The sequence below is a fragment of the Staurois parvus genome, unplaced genomic scaffold (assembly GCF_062004578.1).
Source record: "Staurois parvus isolate SC_StPar_1 unplaced genomic scaffold, SC_StPar_1.0 ptg000390l, whole genome shotgun sequence".
Taxonomy (NCBI): Eukaryota; Metazoa; Chordata; class Amphibia; order Anura; family Ranidae; genus Staurois; species Staurois parvus.
The window spans coordinates 9,877,514-9,895,211 of NW_028318186.1; the positions used below are offsets into that span (position 1 = coordinate 9,877,514).

Sequence of the window (17,698 nt, forward strand, 5' to 3'; positions counted from 1 at the left end):
ATGATCTGAATCATTGAAGTGTGACAAATATATATAAGATAAAAAAAAATAAAAAAAATCAGGAAGGTAGCAAATACTTTTTCACAGCCCTGCATCAGAGACAGGTGATCCAGGGACTATTCATGGATATTGAGGACAGCTGCCCCAGTGAGTGCCTGTGCATATCAAGGACAGCTGGCCCATGGTCTATCCATAGATATGATTGGCAGTTGTTCCTGAGATTATTTGCAAATATCAGGGACAGGGGCGGACTGACAAATCATGGGGCCCCCGGGCAATAGGGGATCATGGGGCCCCTTTGTCCTCGCCCACACTCAAACCACATCCACAAAAGCCTATGAAAGGTACCAGGGGCATCTCATGGGGCCCCTTACTGACCCCGGGCCCTCGGGCAGTGCCCGACTTTCCAAATGGTCAGTCCGCCCCTGATCAGGGATGATCCATAGATGTCAAGGACACTTACAATTGTGAGTATTTTTTTTACCAGGTATTAAGAACATGAGATACATCCTAAAAAACAGTTTTTAGGACCCATCTCTTCTTCCCTGCCCCTCTCTTCTTGCTGCTGCTTCATCTGCTGCTATTACTCTTCTGTTGTAGGATGACAAATGCAGATAGTCTGTAAGTGTCATTGTGTAAATAATCAGCCCTTATTAACTCTTGCCTTCCCTTCTCCACTCAACTATTATTTTTTGCTGATATTTTTTATTTCATTTTTTTTTATTTTTTACGTTTTCAAAATGTGCCCACACTATCCTATCACCAGAAGTCCCCTTTAACCCTCTTCTGAATACTGAGAGGATCCTGCTGCTGGACAGATAATAGGAAGGAAGTGTTTGTGTCACTCAGGCAGTGACATGGACACCCAAAGAAAAACCTCACCAGATGTAAACAAAAAAGGAGAGAGGACCCAGGGCTGGAGCGTCGTGTGACCACGGCTTTAGGTATGTAGAATGGACATTTGGGTTTTTTTTTCCATGTCAGTGATCAGTTTGAGGATGGTGTGTGTGGGGGCATGTTTTGCCCAGAGTTGGTAAACTGATGACAAAGTTATCACCCATATCTCTCAACTTTCTGAGATGGGAACGAGGGTCACCTATTAGCAAAAGTATGTAGGCATAGGACACACCCCCTGCCACGCCTACCTTTAAAGGAGAATTCTACAAAAAAAAGTGCTTTTTTTTCCTACTACTATTCCTTTTATACTGGCTTTCGAAATGTACAAATGCAACAATTAGAAACTTTATGAAAGGTTTAGCACCGTTTAGCAAGGTTTAAACACTTTTTGCAAGATACATAGTGCATTTTATATCCAACTATATAGATCAGACCAAAATGAGAGATGAATGAGGAGGAAAGAGGGGCTTTTTTTGAAATCAGGGACAGTTCCTTGAAATCAGGGACAGTCCCTCGAAATCAGGGACAGCCCCTCGAAATCAGGGACAGTTGGGAGCTATGGTCACCATATAAACAGACCCATAGTGAAACTGCTCCGGTCCATAAAGGGTCAATAAACTCCATATACAGTGGTTTTTTTCAGCAGGAACTTGGGGAACGCAGTTCCGGCACCTCCAGCACTGAATAGGGTGCTGGGGGTTTGCTGGGAGGTCTATTGATGCTGGGGTATCTATTGTCATTGAGGGGGGGGGGGGGGAGTCCTGTGTTGCTGGGGAGGCCTGTTGTTGCTGGTGGGAAATCTATTTTTTGCTGGAGGGATCTTATGTTGCTAGGGCACCAATAATTGCTGGGGGGGATCTACTGTTGAGGGAGGTGCCTATTATTGCTTGCCGCTGGAGGGTCTATTGATGCTAGCTGCTGATTTGGGGGTATTTTGATGCTGGTGGTCTATTGGTGCTTGGGGGAGAGGGTTTTATCATTGCTGATGGGGATCTATCGTTGCTGGAGGGGGGGCCTATTGTTCCTGGCTGAAGATAATTGTGCTTGGAGGTGGGTAGGGGGCGGAGACACGGGGTGACTCAGAAGCAGTACTTTCACCTGCCAATATTTATATATATATATGCAATATATGGGGTATGTTTTCCTAGACAATTACATTTAAAGCATACCGTAATGATAACTGTCACAGTTGCTGTGCAGTTGCTCCAGAGCTTAGTAAATGAGCAGAAGCTCTGCTGACTTCCGTAATCCAATCATGTGCAAGCAAAAATTCATTTTTTTTTTTTTTATTTTAATTGCATGTGATTGGGTATTCTTTGCAAAGTGAAGATTTACCTCATTTACTACGCACTAGAGCACCTGCATTTGCAAAGAGCACAGTGCACCATCACAGGAGTGAGCTCTCAAATGCCAAGCTCAGAGCTACTGTACCCGGGGGGGTTCGAATTAGAGAAGGAGCTTGCTCCTGTGATGGTGTGGATGAACAGTAATAGCTGGGCCTCGCTTAGCAACGTCCTAGTAACGTCCAGAAGGATTTTCAGGTCAGGATTCATGAGATATGTACGTTTTCTATATCAAGAGCATTATTCAATTTTGGTCAAAGCTGCACAGCTTTTTTTTTAATCTACAGACTCCCCTTACCTGTATAGTTAGGTTTTTGGTAAAGGTGAACTAACCCTTTAAAGCGGCTGTAACCCTCAGATATGAAATATGAACAAAGCATATCCCTCTATAGTGTGTACTTATCTCAATCCAGAGCACTAGGTGTTATTTTTGTCTGCTGCCTCCTTCCTCTGCCATCAGCATGAATCACTTCTGACAAATTTTCCTGACACCAAGAGAAAAATGGTGACAGGAGACCTCCAGCAGATTAATAACCTTAGCTCTGTTCCTGTGAGCTGTGTGAAGGGGTGTGTGTGTCTTTTCCCTCCAATCAGCTGTCAGGGATCTCCTCACTGAGCTCTGCAGAGTGTAACTTCAGCTCTCCACCCCCCGTTTTCTGAAAGCTCAGACAAGCTTTAGAAATTCAGCACTTTGAATGGATGTAGAGAAGAGAAGACTACAGATAAACAGGTACACCCACATGGTAAAAAATATATTTTAAATATATTTTAAAAATATCCTTCCCAAGTATATTGGCATATATTTGAAATGCTACAATTTTGGCCATATTCAATATATTTCAATATATATATATATATATATATATATATATATATAAATATAGAGCATGTTGAAATGCGTTTTTATTACAAAATATCTAAAAAATATTTTTAAAAATACATTTTAACCATTTCAATACCGGCCACTTTTACCCCCTTCCTGCCCAGGCCATTTTTCAGGTTTCAGTGCTCTCACACTTTGAATGACAATTGCGCGGTCATACAACATTGTACCCAAACTAAAATTTTATTATTTTCTTCACACAACTAGAGCTTTCTTTTGGTGGTATTTAATCACTGCTGGGGTTATTATTTTTTGCTAAATTAACAAAAAAATACTGAAAAGTTTGAAAAAAAACCACGTTTTTCTTTGTTTCTGTTATAAAAGTTTGCAAATAAATAATTGTTCTTCATAAATTTAGGCCGAGATGTATTCTACTACATGTCTTTGGTGAAAATAACCCAAATTAGGATGTATTATTTAGTTTGTAGGAAAGTTATAGAGTTCACAAACTATGGTATAGATCTGAATATTGATCAATCCTGAAGTACTGACAGCCAATCTAATTTCTTGAGGTCCAAGAATGTCAGAATAGTACAGATATCCCCCAAATGACCCCTTTTTCCAAAGTAGACAGTCCGACGTACTTCATAAGAGGCATGGCGAGTTTTTTGAAGTTGTATTTTTTTTCATAATGTTTTGGAAAATGAAAAAATCAAAAAAATTATTTTCACTATTTTTTTTTACATACTGTCACCAGCGCAGTACAGCGTCATCATATAACTGGCATGGCGGTGAACAGGGACACTGACTGGTGACAGCACGAAAAAAAAAATATATCATTTTTTTTTTTTTTTTTATTATTGTACATTTTTTATTACATTTTGTTCTTTTTTTTAAGATTTTTTTTCATATTTCACTATGACCAAAGTAGTATAATGTTACCATAGTAACATTGTACTACTTTGGGGAAGTGATCAGTGTTTATTTATTTTTTTACACAATTTGCTTATTGTTATTATTATACAGTATTTATAAAGCGCCAATAGTTCGCTCAGCGCTGTACATTACAAAGGGGGACAGAACATGTGACAGAACAATACCAATACAATGCAAAACATGAGGGGATCGAGGGCCCTGCTCTTTCCAGCTTACAATCTAGGAGGGAGGGGATGGTGGCACAGGAGGAAATAGCCGTGGGGGATGGGGTGGTAGGAAGAGTGGAGGAGGTCGGCAGGTTAGCAGGGGGTGGGGTAGGCTTCCCTGAAGAGGTGGGTTTTCAGGGTGCACCTAAAGGAGAGGAGAGTAGGTGATAATCTGATGGGTTGGGGCAGGGAGTTCCAGAGGACAGATGACACTCTGGAGAAGTCCTGGAGGCAGGGCATGGGAGGAGGAGACCAGGGAACTAGAGAGAAGGAGGTCTTGTGAGGAGCAGAGTGTGCGTGCTGAGCGGTACTTGGATATTAGGTCAGTGATGTAGTTTGGGACAGTATGAATTACTTTGCTATAAGCAAGCATTTACCTGAATGACATTGATTCATTCAGGGTTTTTTTTTTTTTTGTGCTTAGCTGTGATTTGGCCACGGCTAATCACATGACATGTGCATGTGATTGCTGTGACCATTCACAGCTAGGCACTAGTATACAATGGATGGCATGAATGAAGCCATCCATTGTATACAACTGTCATGTGACCTGCTGTGATTGGTCACAGCAGGTCACATGGTACCGGCAATGGGGGCCGGTACTCAGATCTGTCATTGGCTGTGTCCGAGGTACACGGCCGGTGACAGATCGCGCCGCTGCGTGGCTCTGCAAGCGCGCACACTGCACATGCCCGGGAGGACGCCATATGGAGTCCGCCCGGAAAGCTAAAGCATTTTGCCGGCCGCCAAACGACTATTGGCCGGGCGGCTAATGGTTAAAAAATACTGTATGTCTTTAAAAATGCAAATCTACCTTTTTGGAATGCATTTACAAATATATGTAAAAATATATGTTAAAATGAATTTTTTATATGTTAAAACAAATCTGAAGAATATATTTAAAAAAAATATATTTTTAAAAATATTTGTCATATATTTTGTAATATATAAAAAACGCATTTCAACATGCAGTATATATAATATAACAAATATATTTTCCTTCCATACAGGCAGGTAGGAGGATTTGTTTCATCTCGGTGTATCACGTGAAGCCAGTCGCTTCACTGGTGTATATAAAGGTATAAAGGTTTACAACCACTTTAAGCCTGGCCAAAAAAATCTTGGAGATGGCATCATCCTGTCCTGCCTTGTTGCTAGAACGTTGGTATGAGCAAGGGCATTATCTAACTTTGGTCAATGCTGCAGTTTGTTTTTTGCAAACATCCATGACCTGCATAGGCAGTTTTTTTTGGTAAAGGTGAACTAATACCAAATTAAAAAAGAAAAAAGCGCCACTTACAAAAAACACCAAAGTGTCAGCAGCATATCCCACCCAAAATAAATTTTGGCAACAATAATCCAAATTAAAAGGTATGCGCTAATAACAAACTTATACAAAAGTGTATATCATCATCCAAAAAACATTAGTGTTTTAAATAAATTATAGTGTCCAAACATAAATTAGTGTCCAAAAAAATATATATATCTTCAGTGACTTGAACCAATTGTGAGAAATCCACCACCAAAGGAGATTAAATGAACTCACCAGAGCTAATGGCTGGTCAGATTATAAACCAGCAACAACGCTTGTGCTCTGGGAGCAATGAACCCGATGTCCAAATAGATATGGTGAGGTTTCAGATACTTCCAGATAATAATAATCACAGCCAAACAACTTTGCAGCCCAAGCTCTTATGATGAACTTCTCCACTCTTTCTCATACCTCCATGACAGCATGCAGTACACTCAGGGACAAAAAAGAGAACATAATGGTGCAATACGTTTTTTTTCATTTATCTCTTTAATAAAAAAGGTATAAGGAAACTCACAAACAAGGTGTCCAACAGACACCAGCTTCAATCGCAAAAAAGGGGTTGAGATACAGTTAACGCTCACCGCAGATCTCTCCCATACAGCACAGACCAGCAAGGCTCTCTAACGTCCACATCAAGTAGGCTACGCCCCTTGATGACGTCGGTGTGACGAAACCGGTTGAGCGTAGCCTACTTGATGTGGACGTTAGAGAGCCTTGCTGGTCTGTGCTGTATGGGAGAGATCTGCGGTGAGCGTTAACTGTATCTCAACCCTTTTTTGCGATTGAAGCTGGTGTCTGTTGGACACCTTGTTTGTGAGTTTCCTTATACCTTTTTTATTAAAGAGATAAATGAAAAAAACGTATTGCACCATTATGTTCTCTTTTTTGTCCCTGAGTGTACTGCATGCTCTCATGGAGGTATGAGAAAGAGTGGAGAAGTTCATCATAAGAGCTTGGGCTGCAAAGTTGTTTGGCTGTGATTATTATTATCTGGAAGTATCTGAAACATCACCATATCTATTTGGACATCGGGTTCATTGCTCCCAGAGCACAAGCGTTGTTGCTGGTTTATAATCTAACCAGCCATTAGCTCTGGTGAGTTCATTTAATCTCCTTTGGTGGTGGATTTCTCACAATTGGTTCAAGTCACTGAAGATATATATATTTTTTTGGACACTAATTTATGTTTGGACACTATAATTTATTTAAAACACTAATGTTTTTTGGATGATGATATACACTTTTGTATAAGTTTGTTATTAGCGCATACCTTTTAATTTGGATTAAAGGTGAACTAACCCTTTAAGAAGTAAATTGACTTTTTCTTGTAGTGGAGCATGCTCGAATGGTCAGTCTGCCCCTGAGTGGAGGAGGTTGTGAGTTACTTTGTGACTATTGACCTCAGGGACATCTGACTCCTGTGTGTTTTGTATAGTTATGCAATCCATGTACGCAGCCCCGCTCTCCGCTCCCCTCCCTGGTCTTCCTGACAGCCTGAGCCATGTTTTCCACTCCTCCTTACTGTAAAGATGTTACATAAGATTTCTTCTTCTGGGAAAGTCTGGGAAACATCTGTTATACACGTTCTTTACAAAACAGCTTGCTTTTATTCCGCCAGGTGGGTTTGTGTCTAGCTATCTGTATGAGATTAGTGTAGAAAACATTGGGCGTGATATATGATCAACGGTGCAACAACATTCTCACTAGTGTAGCGTTTGAATGTGCGCCAAATCATGGGTGTCGCATTTGCAGTGCCATTCGTTTTTAATGAAATATAGAAACATAGAAAAGTGATGGAAAAAGTGGTCCATCAAGTCTGCCTGTCTTTTTTTTTTTTTGGGGGGGGGTAGTGTTTGTATTTTTTTTTTAGGTTTTTTTTTTTGGGCGGGGGGTTAGCATTTTGAGGGGTGGAGGGTAGTTGTGTTTGTTTTTTTTTTTTTACTTTTTTGTCTGAGTATAGATCTATGCTTGTCTCAAGTACGTTTGAAGCTACCATATTTACTGTTGACTGGCTCACTACCTCTTCTGGACATTTATTCCAAGCATCAACTACTCTTTCAGTAAGATAGTACTTTCTGACATTAGTTGTGAACTTTCCTCCAGTTAGTTTGAGGTCATGTCCCCATGTTCTTGATTTATGTTTCATGTTGAAAATCCTGCCCTCCTGAACCTTATTTATCCCCTTGATGTATTTAAAGGTCTCAGTCATGTTTCCCCTTTCCCTTTATCTCCTCCAGACTGTACATGTTAAGATCCTGAAGTTGCTCGATGTGTTTTATCCCCCGGATCTTTCACCATTTTTGTTACCCATTTCTGGACTCGTTCTATCTTATCAATATCTTTTTGTAAGCGAGGTCTCCATAACTGGACACAGTATTCTAAATGAGGTCTAATTAAAGATCTATATAGAGGAATCAGGACCTCCTTCCTCCTGCCGGAGATCCCTCTAGTGATATAAAGATCTATATAGGGGAATAAGGACCTCCTTCCTCCTGCCAGTGACCCCCTAGTGATATAAAGATTTATACAGATTAATCAGGACCTCCTTCCTCCTGCCGGTGACCCCTCTAGTGATATAAAGATCTACTATATAGAGGAATCAGGACCTCCTTCCTCCTGCTGATGACCCCTTTAGTGATATAAAGATCTATATAGGGGAATCATGACTTCCTTCCTCCTGCTGGTGATCCCTCTAGCGATATAAAGATCTATATAGGGGAATCAGGACCTCCGTCTTTCTGCCGGTGACCCCTCTAGTGATATAAAGATTTATACAGATTAATCAGGACCTCCTTCCTCCTGCCGGTGACCCCTGTAGTGATGTAAAGATCTACTATATAGAGGAATCAGGACCTTTTTCCTCCTGCCAGTAATCCCTCTAGTGATATAAAGATCTATAGAGGGGAATCAGGACCTCCTTCCTCCTGCTGGTGACCCCTCTAGTGATATAAAGATTTATACAGACTATTCAGGACCTCATTCCTCCTGCCGGTGACCCCTCTAGTGATATAAAGATCTACTATATAGAGAAATCAGGACCTTCTTCCTTTTGCCGGTGACCCCTTTAGTGATATAAAGATCTATATAGAGGAATCAGGACCTCCTTCCTCCTGCTGGCAACCCCTCTAGTGATATAAAGATCTATGTAGAGGAATCAAGACCTCCTTCCTCCTGCTGGTGACCCCTCTAGTGATATAAAGATTTATGTAGAGGAATCAGGACCTCCTTCCTCCTGCTGATGACCCCTCTAGTGATATAAAGATCTATGCAGAGGATCAGAGGCTCCTTCCTCCTGCTGGAGAACCCTCTAGTGATATAAAGATCTATATCGAGGGATCAGTACCTCCTTCCTCCTGCCAGTGATTCCTCTAGTGATATAAAGATTTGTATAGGGGAATCAGGACCTCCTTCCTCCTGCTGGTGACCCCTCTAGTGATATAAAGATCTATGTAGAGGAATCCGGACCTCCTTCCTCTTGCTGGTGACCCCTCTAGTGATATAAAGATCTATGTAGAGGAATCAGAGCCTCCTTCCTCCTGCCGGTGACCCCTCTAGTGATATAAAGATCTATATAGAGGAATCAGGACCTCCTTCCTCCTGCTGGCAACCCCTCTAGTGATATAAAGATCTATGTAGAGGAATCAAGACCTCCTTCCTCCTGCTGGTGACCCCTCTAGTGATATAAAGATCTATCTGGAGGAATCAGGACCTCCTTCCTCCTGCTGATGACCCCTCTAGTGATATAAAGATCTATGTAGAGGATCAGAGCCTCCTTCCTCCTGCTGAAGAACCCTCTAGTGATATAAAGATCTATATCGAGGGATCAGTACCTCCTTCCTCCTGCCAGTGATCCCTCTAGTGATATAAAGATTTGTATAGGGGAATCAGGACCTCCTTCCTCCTGCTGGTGACCCCTCTAGTGATATAAAGATCTACGTAGAGGAATCAGAGCCTCCTTCCTCCTGCCGGTGACCCCTCTAGTGACATAAAGATTTATACAGACTATTCAGGACCTCCTTCCTCCTGCCGGTGACCCCTCTAGTGATATAAAGATCTACTATATAGAGAAATCAGGACCTTCTTCTTTTTGCCGGTGACCCCTTTAGTGATATAAAGATCTATATAGAGGAATCAGGACCTCCTTCCTCCTGCTGGTGACCCCTTTAGTGATATAAAGATCTATATAGAGGAATCAGGACCTCCTTCCTCCTGCTGGCAACCCCTCTAGTGATATAAAGATCTATATAGATGGATCAGGACTTCCTTCCTCCTGCTGGTGACCCCTCTAGTTATATAAAGCTCTATATAGAGGAATCAGGACCTCTTTCCTCCTGTTGGTGATCCCTCTAGTGATATAAAGATCTATATAGAGGGATCAGGACCTCCTTCCTCCTGTTGGTGACCCCTCTAGTGATATAAAGATCTATATAGAGGGATCAGGACCTCCTTCCTCCTGTTGGTGACCCCTCTAGTGATATAAAGATCTATATAGAGGAATCAGGACCTCCTTCCTCCTGCCAATGATCCCTGTTTGCTCATTCTGCAATCATCTGAAATAAGTACCCCCAAATTATTTTCCTCTGAAGTGCTAACCAACAATGTACCCCCAGTGTTGTACTCTCTCAATGGATTCTTTTTCCCTTGGTGCATCCTGAAACACACTAAGCAAATTGTCCTTTCTTGCATGGTTAAGAAACACTGGGAAAAAAAGGTGCATGCTTCTTCTTGCTGCATTTGCTGCGTGTATTGAAATGAATGGGCTGCACTACGTGAAAAGCACAACGCAACACAAGTGTGCGTGTAGGCAATGTTTAACACTGCACTACAGTGCTGAGAATGGGGGCTAAAAAATTGTGACATTTAGTATGCATGAGTTGGCAGCAAGACCCTGAGTAAAACGTGTTCTGTATGCATGTGACGCTTCAGCAGTGGCCAATGGCCCTGTTACTAGGACACAGGTGGCTTCTTAAAGTGACAATAAACTATAACTTTATTCTCCAAAAATAATCTTTATGCATCCATTACTCAATGGCCATGTCATTTTTTTCATGAAATAGTTTCTTACTGTGTTTTTTTCTGCCTCTTTGAAATTGTGAGCTCCCAAACCTCTCCTTTTCCTCTCTTTTCCATTTGTTTGTAACAAGCAGTGCACATTAGTTGTGGACATGTGCACCACTGTATACATACCACCTCTCTGGTGGCCTGTGTCTCCTATCTTCACTTCTTTCCAGAGCTGTAGCCTCTGTCAGAATCTTCATTATTCAAAACTTTGGGGAGTCTTGGATTCCCATGTCCCATGCCATGCACTGCGAGTCCTTCCTCTGCCCTCCTATGTCATTACATAACACAGGTGTCTTAGGGGTCAGTTGGTGGAAGCATCGTATGCGGCAGGGGGATACAGTGTCTGCCAGAAGTGCAGTGCAGGAAACCTCCAGTTAAAGTATATGCCTCACCTTGTAAAATAACCCATTCAGTTTAAAACCGAAATGAAAGGCAAAACATTTGTGTATAGATATAAAAACACATTATAAATACCTTTACCCTCTTTTTATAAGCGATCACATACCCTCTTTGCTCAGCTGCATAGAAAACCAGGGGAGGAGAAACAGCAGCACCCTGGTCTTCCTAGTAAATGGCTGTGCAGGAAGGGGGGGGCAGTCAGGTCAAGTCTGATCATTGGAGGAGAGCAGACTGAGTTCCCAGCAAAGCTAGCGAGCTGACCACACTGTGCTCTCCTGCCTGGTGTGGTCAGTTTTTAATAGGAAAGCAGAGGGGCTGGGAGGAACACCAGGGATGGTACATGGTACAGCAGGCACATATCAGGAATATAAAATGTTGGGTTTACATATTCTTTAAAGGTTTTTCAGGCAATTGACAGGGTCGCTTTAGGTATTCTGATTAATGTGTCCTGGTCAAACTTCCCATTTAACTTGAATAAGGATGCAAATTAAATTCAAACAGTGTCATATACAGTAGATCCACATAGTGAAAACTGCCGCTGAAAAATATCTTTTTATTATCAGTGGTAGTCACAGTATTATGCAGATGTTAAAGGGCTCACAAAAAGTTATACCCTGAAGGGTGTGCAGCTGATGGGTAGATGGGTTCCTGGCCAGTGACAAGGACCCATCCTATTGTCCCTTTCCTGTCTAATTTGTTTCTGAAGTCAAGTACAATATATTTCATACAGGCTTGGCAATGGGTGATCCCTCATATGTATTTGTGTTCTTCTTACAGAGATATCCAGTGAGAAAATGAGGATGGTTCCTCTATCACTGCTGCTAGTGGGCATTCTGGTCAACTTTACAGGGGCTCTTCTACCCCCCGAGAGCCTGAAAAGTGAGTAAATTATAACCTTTATTCTGTAACACTACTGATAACCTTTATTATATGTAATACATTTTTATTTTCTATACTTTAGGTTACTTCCTCCCTTCTTTCCTTCCTTCCTGCCTAACTTCCTTCCTTTTCCTTTTTCCCTCCCTCCCTACCTTCCTTTCCTTTCCTCTTCCTTTCCTTTTCCTCTTCCTCTTCCTTTCCTTTCCTCTTCCTTTCCTCTTTCTTTCCTCTTCCTTTCCTTTCCTCTGCTTTTCCTCTTCCTTTTTCCTTAATCCTTGATTCATTCATTTCTTCATTCCTTTCCTTCCTTCATCTCTCCTGTCTTTTCTTGCCTTTGTCCTTCCCTTTTTTCCTTGCTTTTCTTCCTTCGTTCTTCCCGTCATGCCTTCTTTACATCTCCCCATTTGTCTTCCCTTTCCTTCCTCTCTGTTGTCCTTCTTCATTTTCTTTCCTTCCATTCTCCTGTCTTTCCTTCCTTTCTCTCTTCTGTCTTTCCTTCCTTCCTCTCTTTCAATTTTCCTCCTTTTCTTTCCTTCCTCTCTCCCATCCTTCATCCTTTTTCTCTTTCTGTATCCATGAAGGTTCAACCATGTCTGCTTAAAGTGGTTGTAAACCTCAGACATGAAATATGAACAAAGCATATCCCTCTATAGTATGTAGTTGTCTCTATCCAGAGCACTAAGTGTCAGTACTGTCTGGTATATACCTGCTTGGTATGCTATAACGTGTCCATACACAGTTTCTTTTTTGTTCAGCCAGGTGGATAGAGGAATCCGACAATCCCTCCAAATACATTGTATTGCACTAATCAGCAGCTCCAGCTGCTGATCAATGGAATCATTTCTAATATGTCCCTTCGACAAAAGCCGATTAAACAATTCATTTCTGTTGAGCTGGGGGAGCCCACCCACTTATCGAAATTCTGCCAGTTCCTTCTGGACCAGATGAATTTTGTTCCTTAAACTCATGATGAGCCATAGATCACAATATTAGCAAGAGCCTGTTCATTTTAAAAAAGATGTTTATCAGCATGCATGACAACGTAGTGCCACCTTAGCACCCTGCACTGTAATTTGTGGCTTTATGTATGTAGCACCCTCCTAGTTAGCTAGGGGGAGCTAGCTGATTATATTTACAGGCAGAAGGGCTGAATAGCAGCTTGGGCAATAGTCAGCTGGGTAAAATTTAGGTCAGGGCTGAAAGGCTCTGCAGATCAGTTCCTTGATACCTCCCCCTGCTCTGGAATCTTGGAGAAGAGTCTAGAAGCAGTGAGCGGGGGTGAAGAGGGGCTGGTCTGCACACTTGAGGGTATCTAGTCAATCTCCATGCAGGAGGCTTGACATGGGGTCCTTAAGTGTGACTGAGCCTTCCCAGTAAGAAGGGGCCTACCTGCAGGCAGGAAGCAGGAAAGGATGATCGCTCAGCCTTACTGGCCCTCAGAGCGAGGGCCACCTGTAGAGCCAGGAAAGGAGTCAGCCCAGTGTAAGGCCTGAAGGCAGCCACCTACCTAAATCAGCTCACAGGTTAAGGGGAAAAGAGCAATCTGGTGGGAAACCTGATTAGCTCCTTACCTAGGACAGTTTAATTTAACATGGCAGAGACTGGATTCCCTTGCCCAGGGATTCCCTCAGGCATCTGGATAAGAAGAGGATTATCTGGGGTCTGTGGTGGTACACCAGGTGAGGCTGGAGAGCTCTCCAAGAAGAGTTTCTGCTCTGTAAAGACTTGTACATAGTTGCTAAGGAGTTTGTCCTCAGATCACTGTTCCTTGGGTATCCCATACAACCCTTACCCCATCCAAGTTCAACACCATTAATATAAAATAAAACAAAGGACTGTTTACTGATTCTGAATGCAAGTTTGAGAAAATATGTGTTGCCTAGCTATGCAGGACTACAGGGGGGCCCAAATCTTCAGCAACTCCTATGGGGGTAGTGCTACATGTAGATGGTCTGTTGTATCATTGTCAGTTGAGGAAAATTGCTTCTGACATTTTTGTAACAATGTCTGTCTTCGTTCTGCAGAAATTTCAGAAGAGGGAAGAAAGTACATCACTGAACAGTTTGAGAATGCCCTAAATGGAGTCAAGCAGATGAAACAGCTCATGGATCAAACTGGGGAAGAGCACCAGAAGATTCTTCGCACACTGGAGGAGACCAAGAAGAGCAAGGAGGTAATTCTTTCACTTCTTTTATCTATCAAATCTATGCATTGTGGAACTTGAGCCTATGTTTTAGGCTTTTTTTCTGCCGATGTCTACTGCAGCATGATACAAGCCTCTTGACATTTTTCTTTTATATTCTTAGGATGCTTTGAAGCAGGCTCTGGAGTCTGAGCAGCAGCTCTCCGAGACCCAGGAAATCTGCAATGACACCATGCTGGCACTGTGGGAGGAGTGTAAGCCTTGCCTCAAACAGACTTGCGTCAGGTTCTACTCCAAGACCTGCAGAAGCGGATCAGGCCTGGTTGGGCGTCAGGTGAATTTATGCCTTCAGTTGTAATACAAAGCAGAATCCAAAGCGTTCTGGAGCACATACAGTCAGGTTTTCCAAGACAAAAATGGGCAGTATTTATAAACCCTCTACAAGCAAACAGAGTTCATATTTTCATGTTTTGGTTTTCCTGTGGTGTTGAAAGATAAAGTATGATAGGATAGTGACCTTTGCAGTTGAACTGGTATATTATCAGTCCATGCATGTAGTTCTCATACATTTTTACTTTTTTTTCTTTTAGCTTTTTACAAGGCTTTATTTTCTCAGAGAATAGGTGCAGGTGCTCCCCCCTTCTGAGTCACCCCTTATTTCCACCACCAACCCAGCTGGGAGAATTATCACTTGGTCCCACCCCCTACCCACCTCCCAGTACCACCCCTCTATAAAAAACAGAACCAAGTATAATTTTTTGGGCTAAATAATTTGTATAATTTGTTACTGATAACAAGAAAGGCAGTAAATTAAATTCCTTGCAGCCTGGAATAATAGATCCCCCAACAGCAACAACAGACCCTGTGCAACAAAATATCCCCAGGAGCAACAAATCCACCCCAGCAACAACATACCCCTGCCAGCAGCCAGCATTAATAGACCCCCTCCCTCAATAGTAGTTTCCTCACAGCAGCAATTGACCCCCCCCCAGCAACAACAAATCCCCCAACAGTAACTGTAGACCTAAGGTAAATAATAGATTCCCTGCAATAACAGATCCCCCAAGTGATAACAAATCCCCCGGCAGCCAGCCTCAATAGACCCTCCAGCACACCCCGCCACCCCCTACCATTACATACATTCAGTGCCAGAACTGCGTTCCCCCACTTTCCCCCTGAAAAAAGTCCTGGCTTTTTATAGCTTTGCACATGCAAACCTGAAAATGAATCATTGAGATGCATACAGGGAGCCCAGTCTACCTGTTTAATGCTTCTGTCTTTCATCCAGGTTGCTGTAGGCCAGTTCTTAACAGGTGGTGTGCATGCCCTGGGGAACAAGGTACAAATATCAGCTTCCCATCCCGTTCAAGTGCATAGAAGCCTTTGAGATACTGAGTCCCTTTACTAGAAGAGGCTGTCCCTGATTGTAATGGACCCAAGAACCTCAGTGGTTAGATGACAACCAGGTACTTTCAGTGAATGAAAGTGCCCTGGCCATGTCCTGAATCTGTGAGCAGTATCTAATATTACACTCATTGTTTGGGTGCAGAGTCTGCAGGTATCAGCATGTGAAGAGGGGCTCCTGTTTCATCCACGTAACCGCTGACCACGAAGGAGTAAGAGTCCTTTTCCACTGCCATCATTGAATAGAGGGGCTTTCACCGACTAGCACCAAATTGATAGGTCCTTCACCCATTGAAGGCCAATGACTTGGGGCACTGCACTCACTGCCAATGGAACAGGGCCCTTCTGCTTTTGAACACCGATGTAATGACGGCATTTACATCAACCTCCTTAGGCCTTACAGGTACTTATAACTTTAGAAACTGATGCCTTTATAACTTAAAAAATAATTGACCAAAAACTTGTTTCCTTTTAACAACGAACTACTTTTTCATTTATTTTTGGGTGTATATAGTTTTAACTGACATCTTTGCTCCAGACAGCAGGAAACAGATGGCATTTATCTCTGCCTGATTATGAGCAACTACTCGGAATAATACAGCTTATAATGAAAAAGAAAATCCATATTTACTTCTAGAAATGTTTTCAAGCCTGAGAGTGGCTGTACATGCATACCTCAAGGTCTCTTCTGCTATGAAAAGCTAACTTGCTTGTATTTTCATTTTCAGGCATTAGGTGCAGCTGTGGATGTCTTTGTCTTTTTTTACCATAATCTCCTTATGTGCTTTTGCTACAAATATCATTTTATTTACAGAGCTAAACATCTCAAGCTAAAATTTACAACAGAAGGAGTCAGAGAAGTGACTCTTCAGCCTACCTTCCTTCCCTTCTGTTGGGTTCAGATGGCTCCATCCAATGTTTCAATCAGAGGGAGTCAGTCTCAAAGCAATTATAAATAGTATCCATAAGTTCAGTGCAGAGGGATCCCAATAATTATTTATATGTAGCTCTACACCTCTTAAGGGTTGCTTAGTAATTTTTGGGTTCCCTGTCAACCTGGACTTCTTTCTGAAAGCCCAACCTCTGTTTACACCACCACACTCTTGTGACCCAAATAAGTCACCACTGTAAAATGGACTCACACACAGGTTAGTGTAAATCAAAGTGAAGTTTATATTGAGTCTGAACGTAGCTTGATCAAACCCCCCCCCCCCCCAAAAAAAAAAAATAGCATTAGTATATGCAGCAATATAATCACTCTTGTCAACTTTAAGTAAAAGTAACAACATCCACAGTAAAGTACCAGTAACTGTTAGCAGTCCTGCTTTCAGGGATAATGTACTGCCTCCAATCTACAGTGACTGTTAAATCACCAGCGAGCGAGAGCAACTATCATTAAACAGGTACGCTCAATGCGAGTCCTCAGAACCTGATGGCAGGGATTAGATTTGAAAATGGAGAGAGCACCTGTCTATAATCAACCAATGCCCCTTTAAGAACAATATGGAGTCTTCTGCATGCTAGTTGGGGCCCAGTTGGTGTGAAGATGATCTAAGGTGTAGATGATAGTTAATAAGTACTTCTCCTCTTAATGGTAGTGAACTTACATAAGGTCCCCTTTAAGGCACTAAACAAAGACAGATTTGAAGTAGTAAAGTGTAACAGTTGGCATAAGTGTTTGTAGGCAAGAACAACTCTCTCTCTGGATGACAAGGGCCAAAGGCAACAGTAGTAGAAAACATGTTCAACTGGGAAGGGTAGATTACTGTATCAGTGGGCACTGCTGTACTCTGGCCTGCAGCTGTGTGTCCTCCAGTCTGCTTGGATGATAAGACTAATGCAAATATGTTCCAATGGTGGCAGCTGGGAGAACTAGGCCACAAACTAGGGTAACTAAGTGTAATGTCCGTACCTATGTGCAGGTAGATAGCAGATGTGATGAAATTGTCAATGTTCTCTCAGGTGGGGGCCCCCTCAGACTCTCCAGTCCTGTTTCGGCATCACCAGCTGGTCTGCTTAAAGATTGACTCACCTCAGCATGGGGAAGACTGATGATCAGCAGACTTATTCTGTTCCCCCTCTATCTCTGACTCTGGTTCTGCGGCCTGGACCAAAACTCCAACCATCAGCACACTTCCTCCTCTCTCGATCTCTTGCCTCTAGCTTCTTGGTCAGTCTCCTGGGCTTTGAATTGTATATGCCCCCGCCCACACGCAAGCTCCTCTGGGAAATGTAGTTTCCTGGTGCACTGTTCTTCAGTAAAGTCCTGCAATTCAGCATACAGGTTCCACA

General features: G+C 42.3%; 1 protein-coding gene across 1 annotated transcript in view; it reads left to right on the forward strand.

Annotated features, from left to right (window-relative positions):
• The window catches only part of CLU (clusterin), a 60,001-nt gene that overhangs the window by 18,116 nt on the left and 24,187 nt on the right, over positions 1–17,698 (forward strand). The window contains exons 2-4 of the mRNA XM_089686073.1: positions 11,758–11,859; positions 13,884–14,032; positions 14,166–14,336. Of these exons, the coding sequence (XP_089542199.1) occupies positions 11,775–11,859; positions 13,884–14,032; positions 14,166–14,336 (405 nt within the window). The 5' untranslated portion in view covers positions 11,758–11,774. The remainder of the gene's footprint in view (positions 1–11,757; positions 11,860–13,883; positions 14,033–14,165; positions 14,337–17,698) is intronic.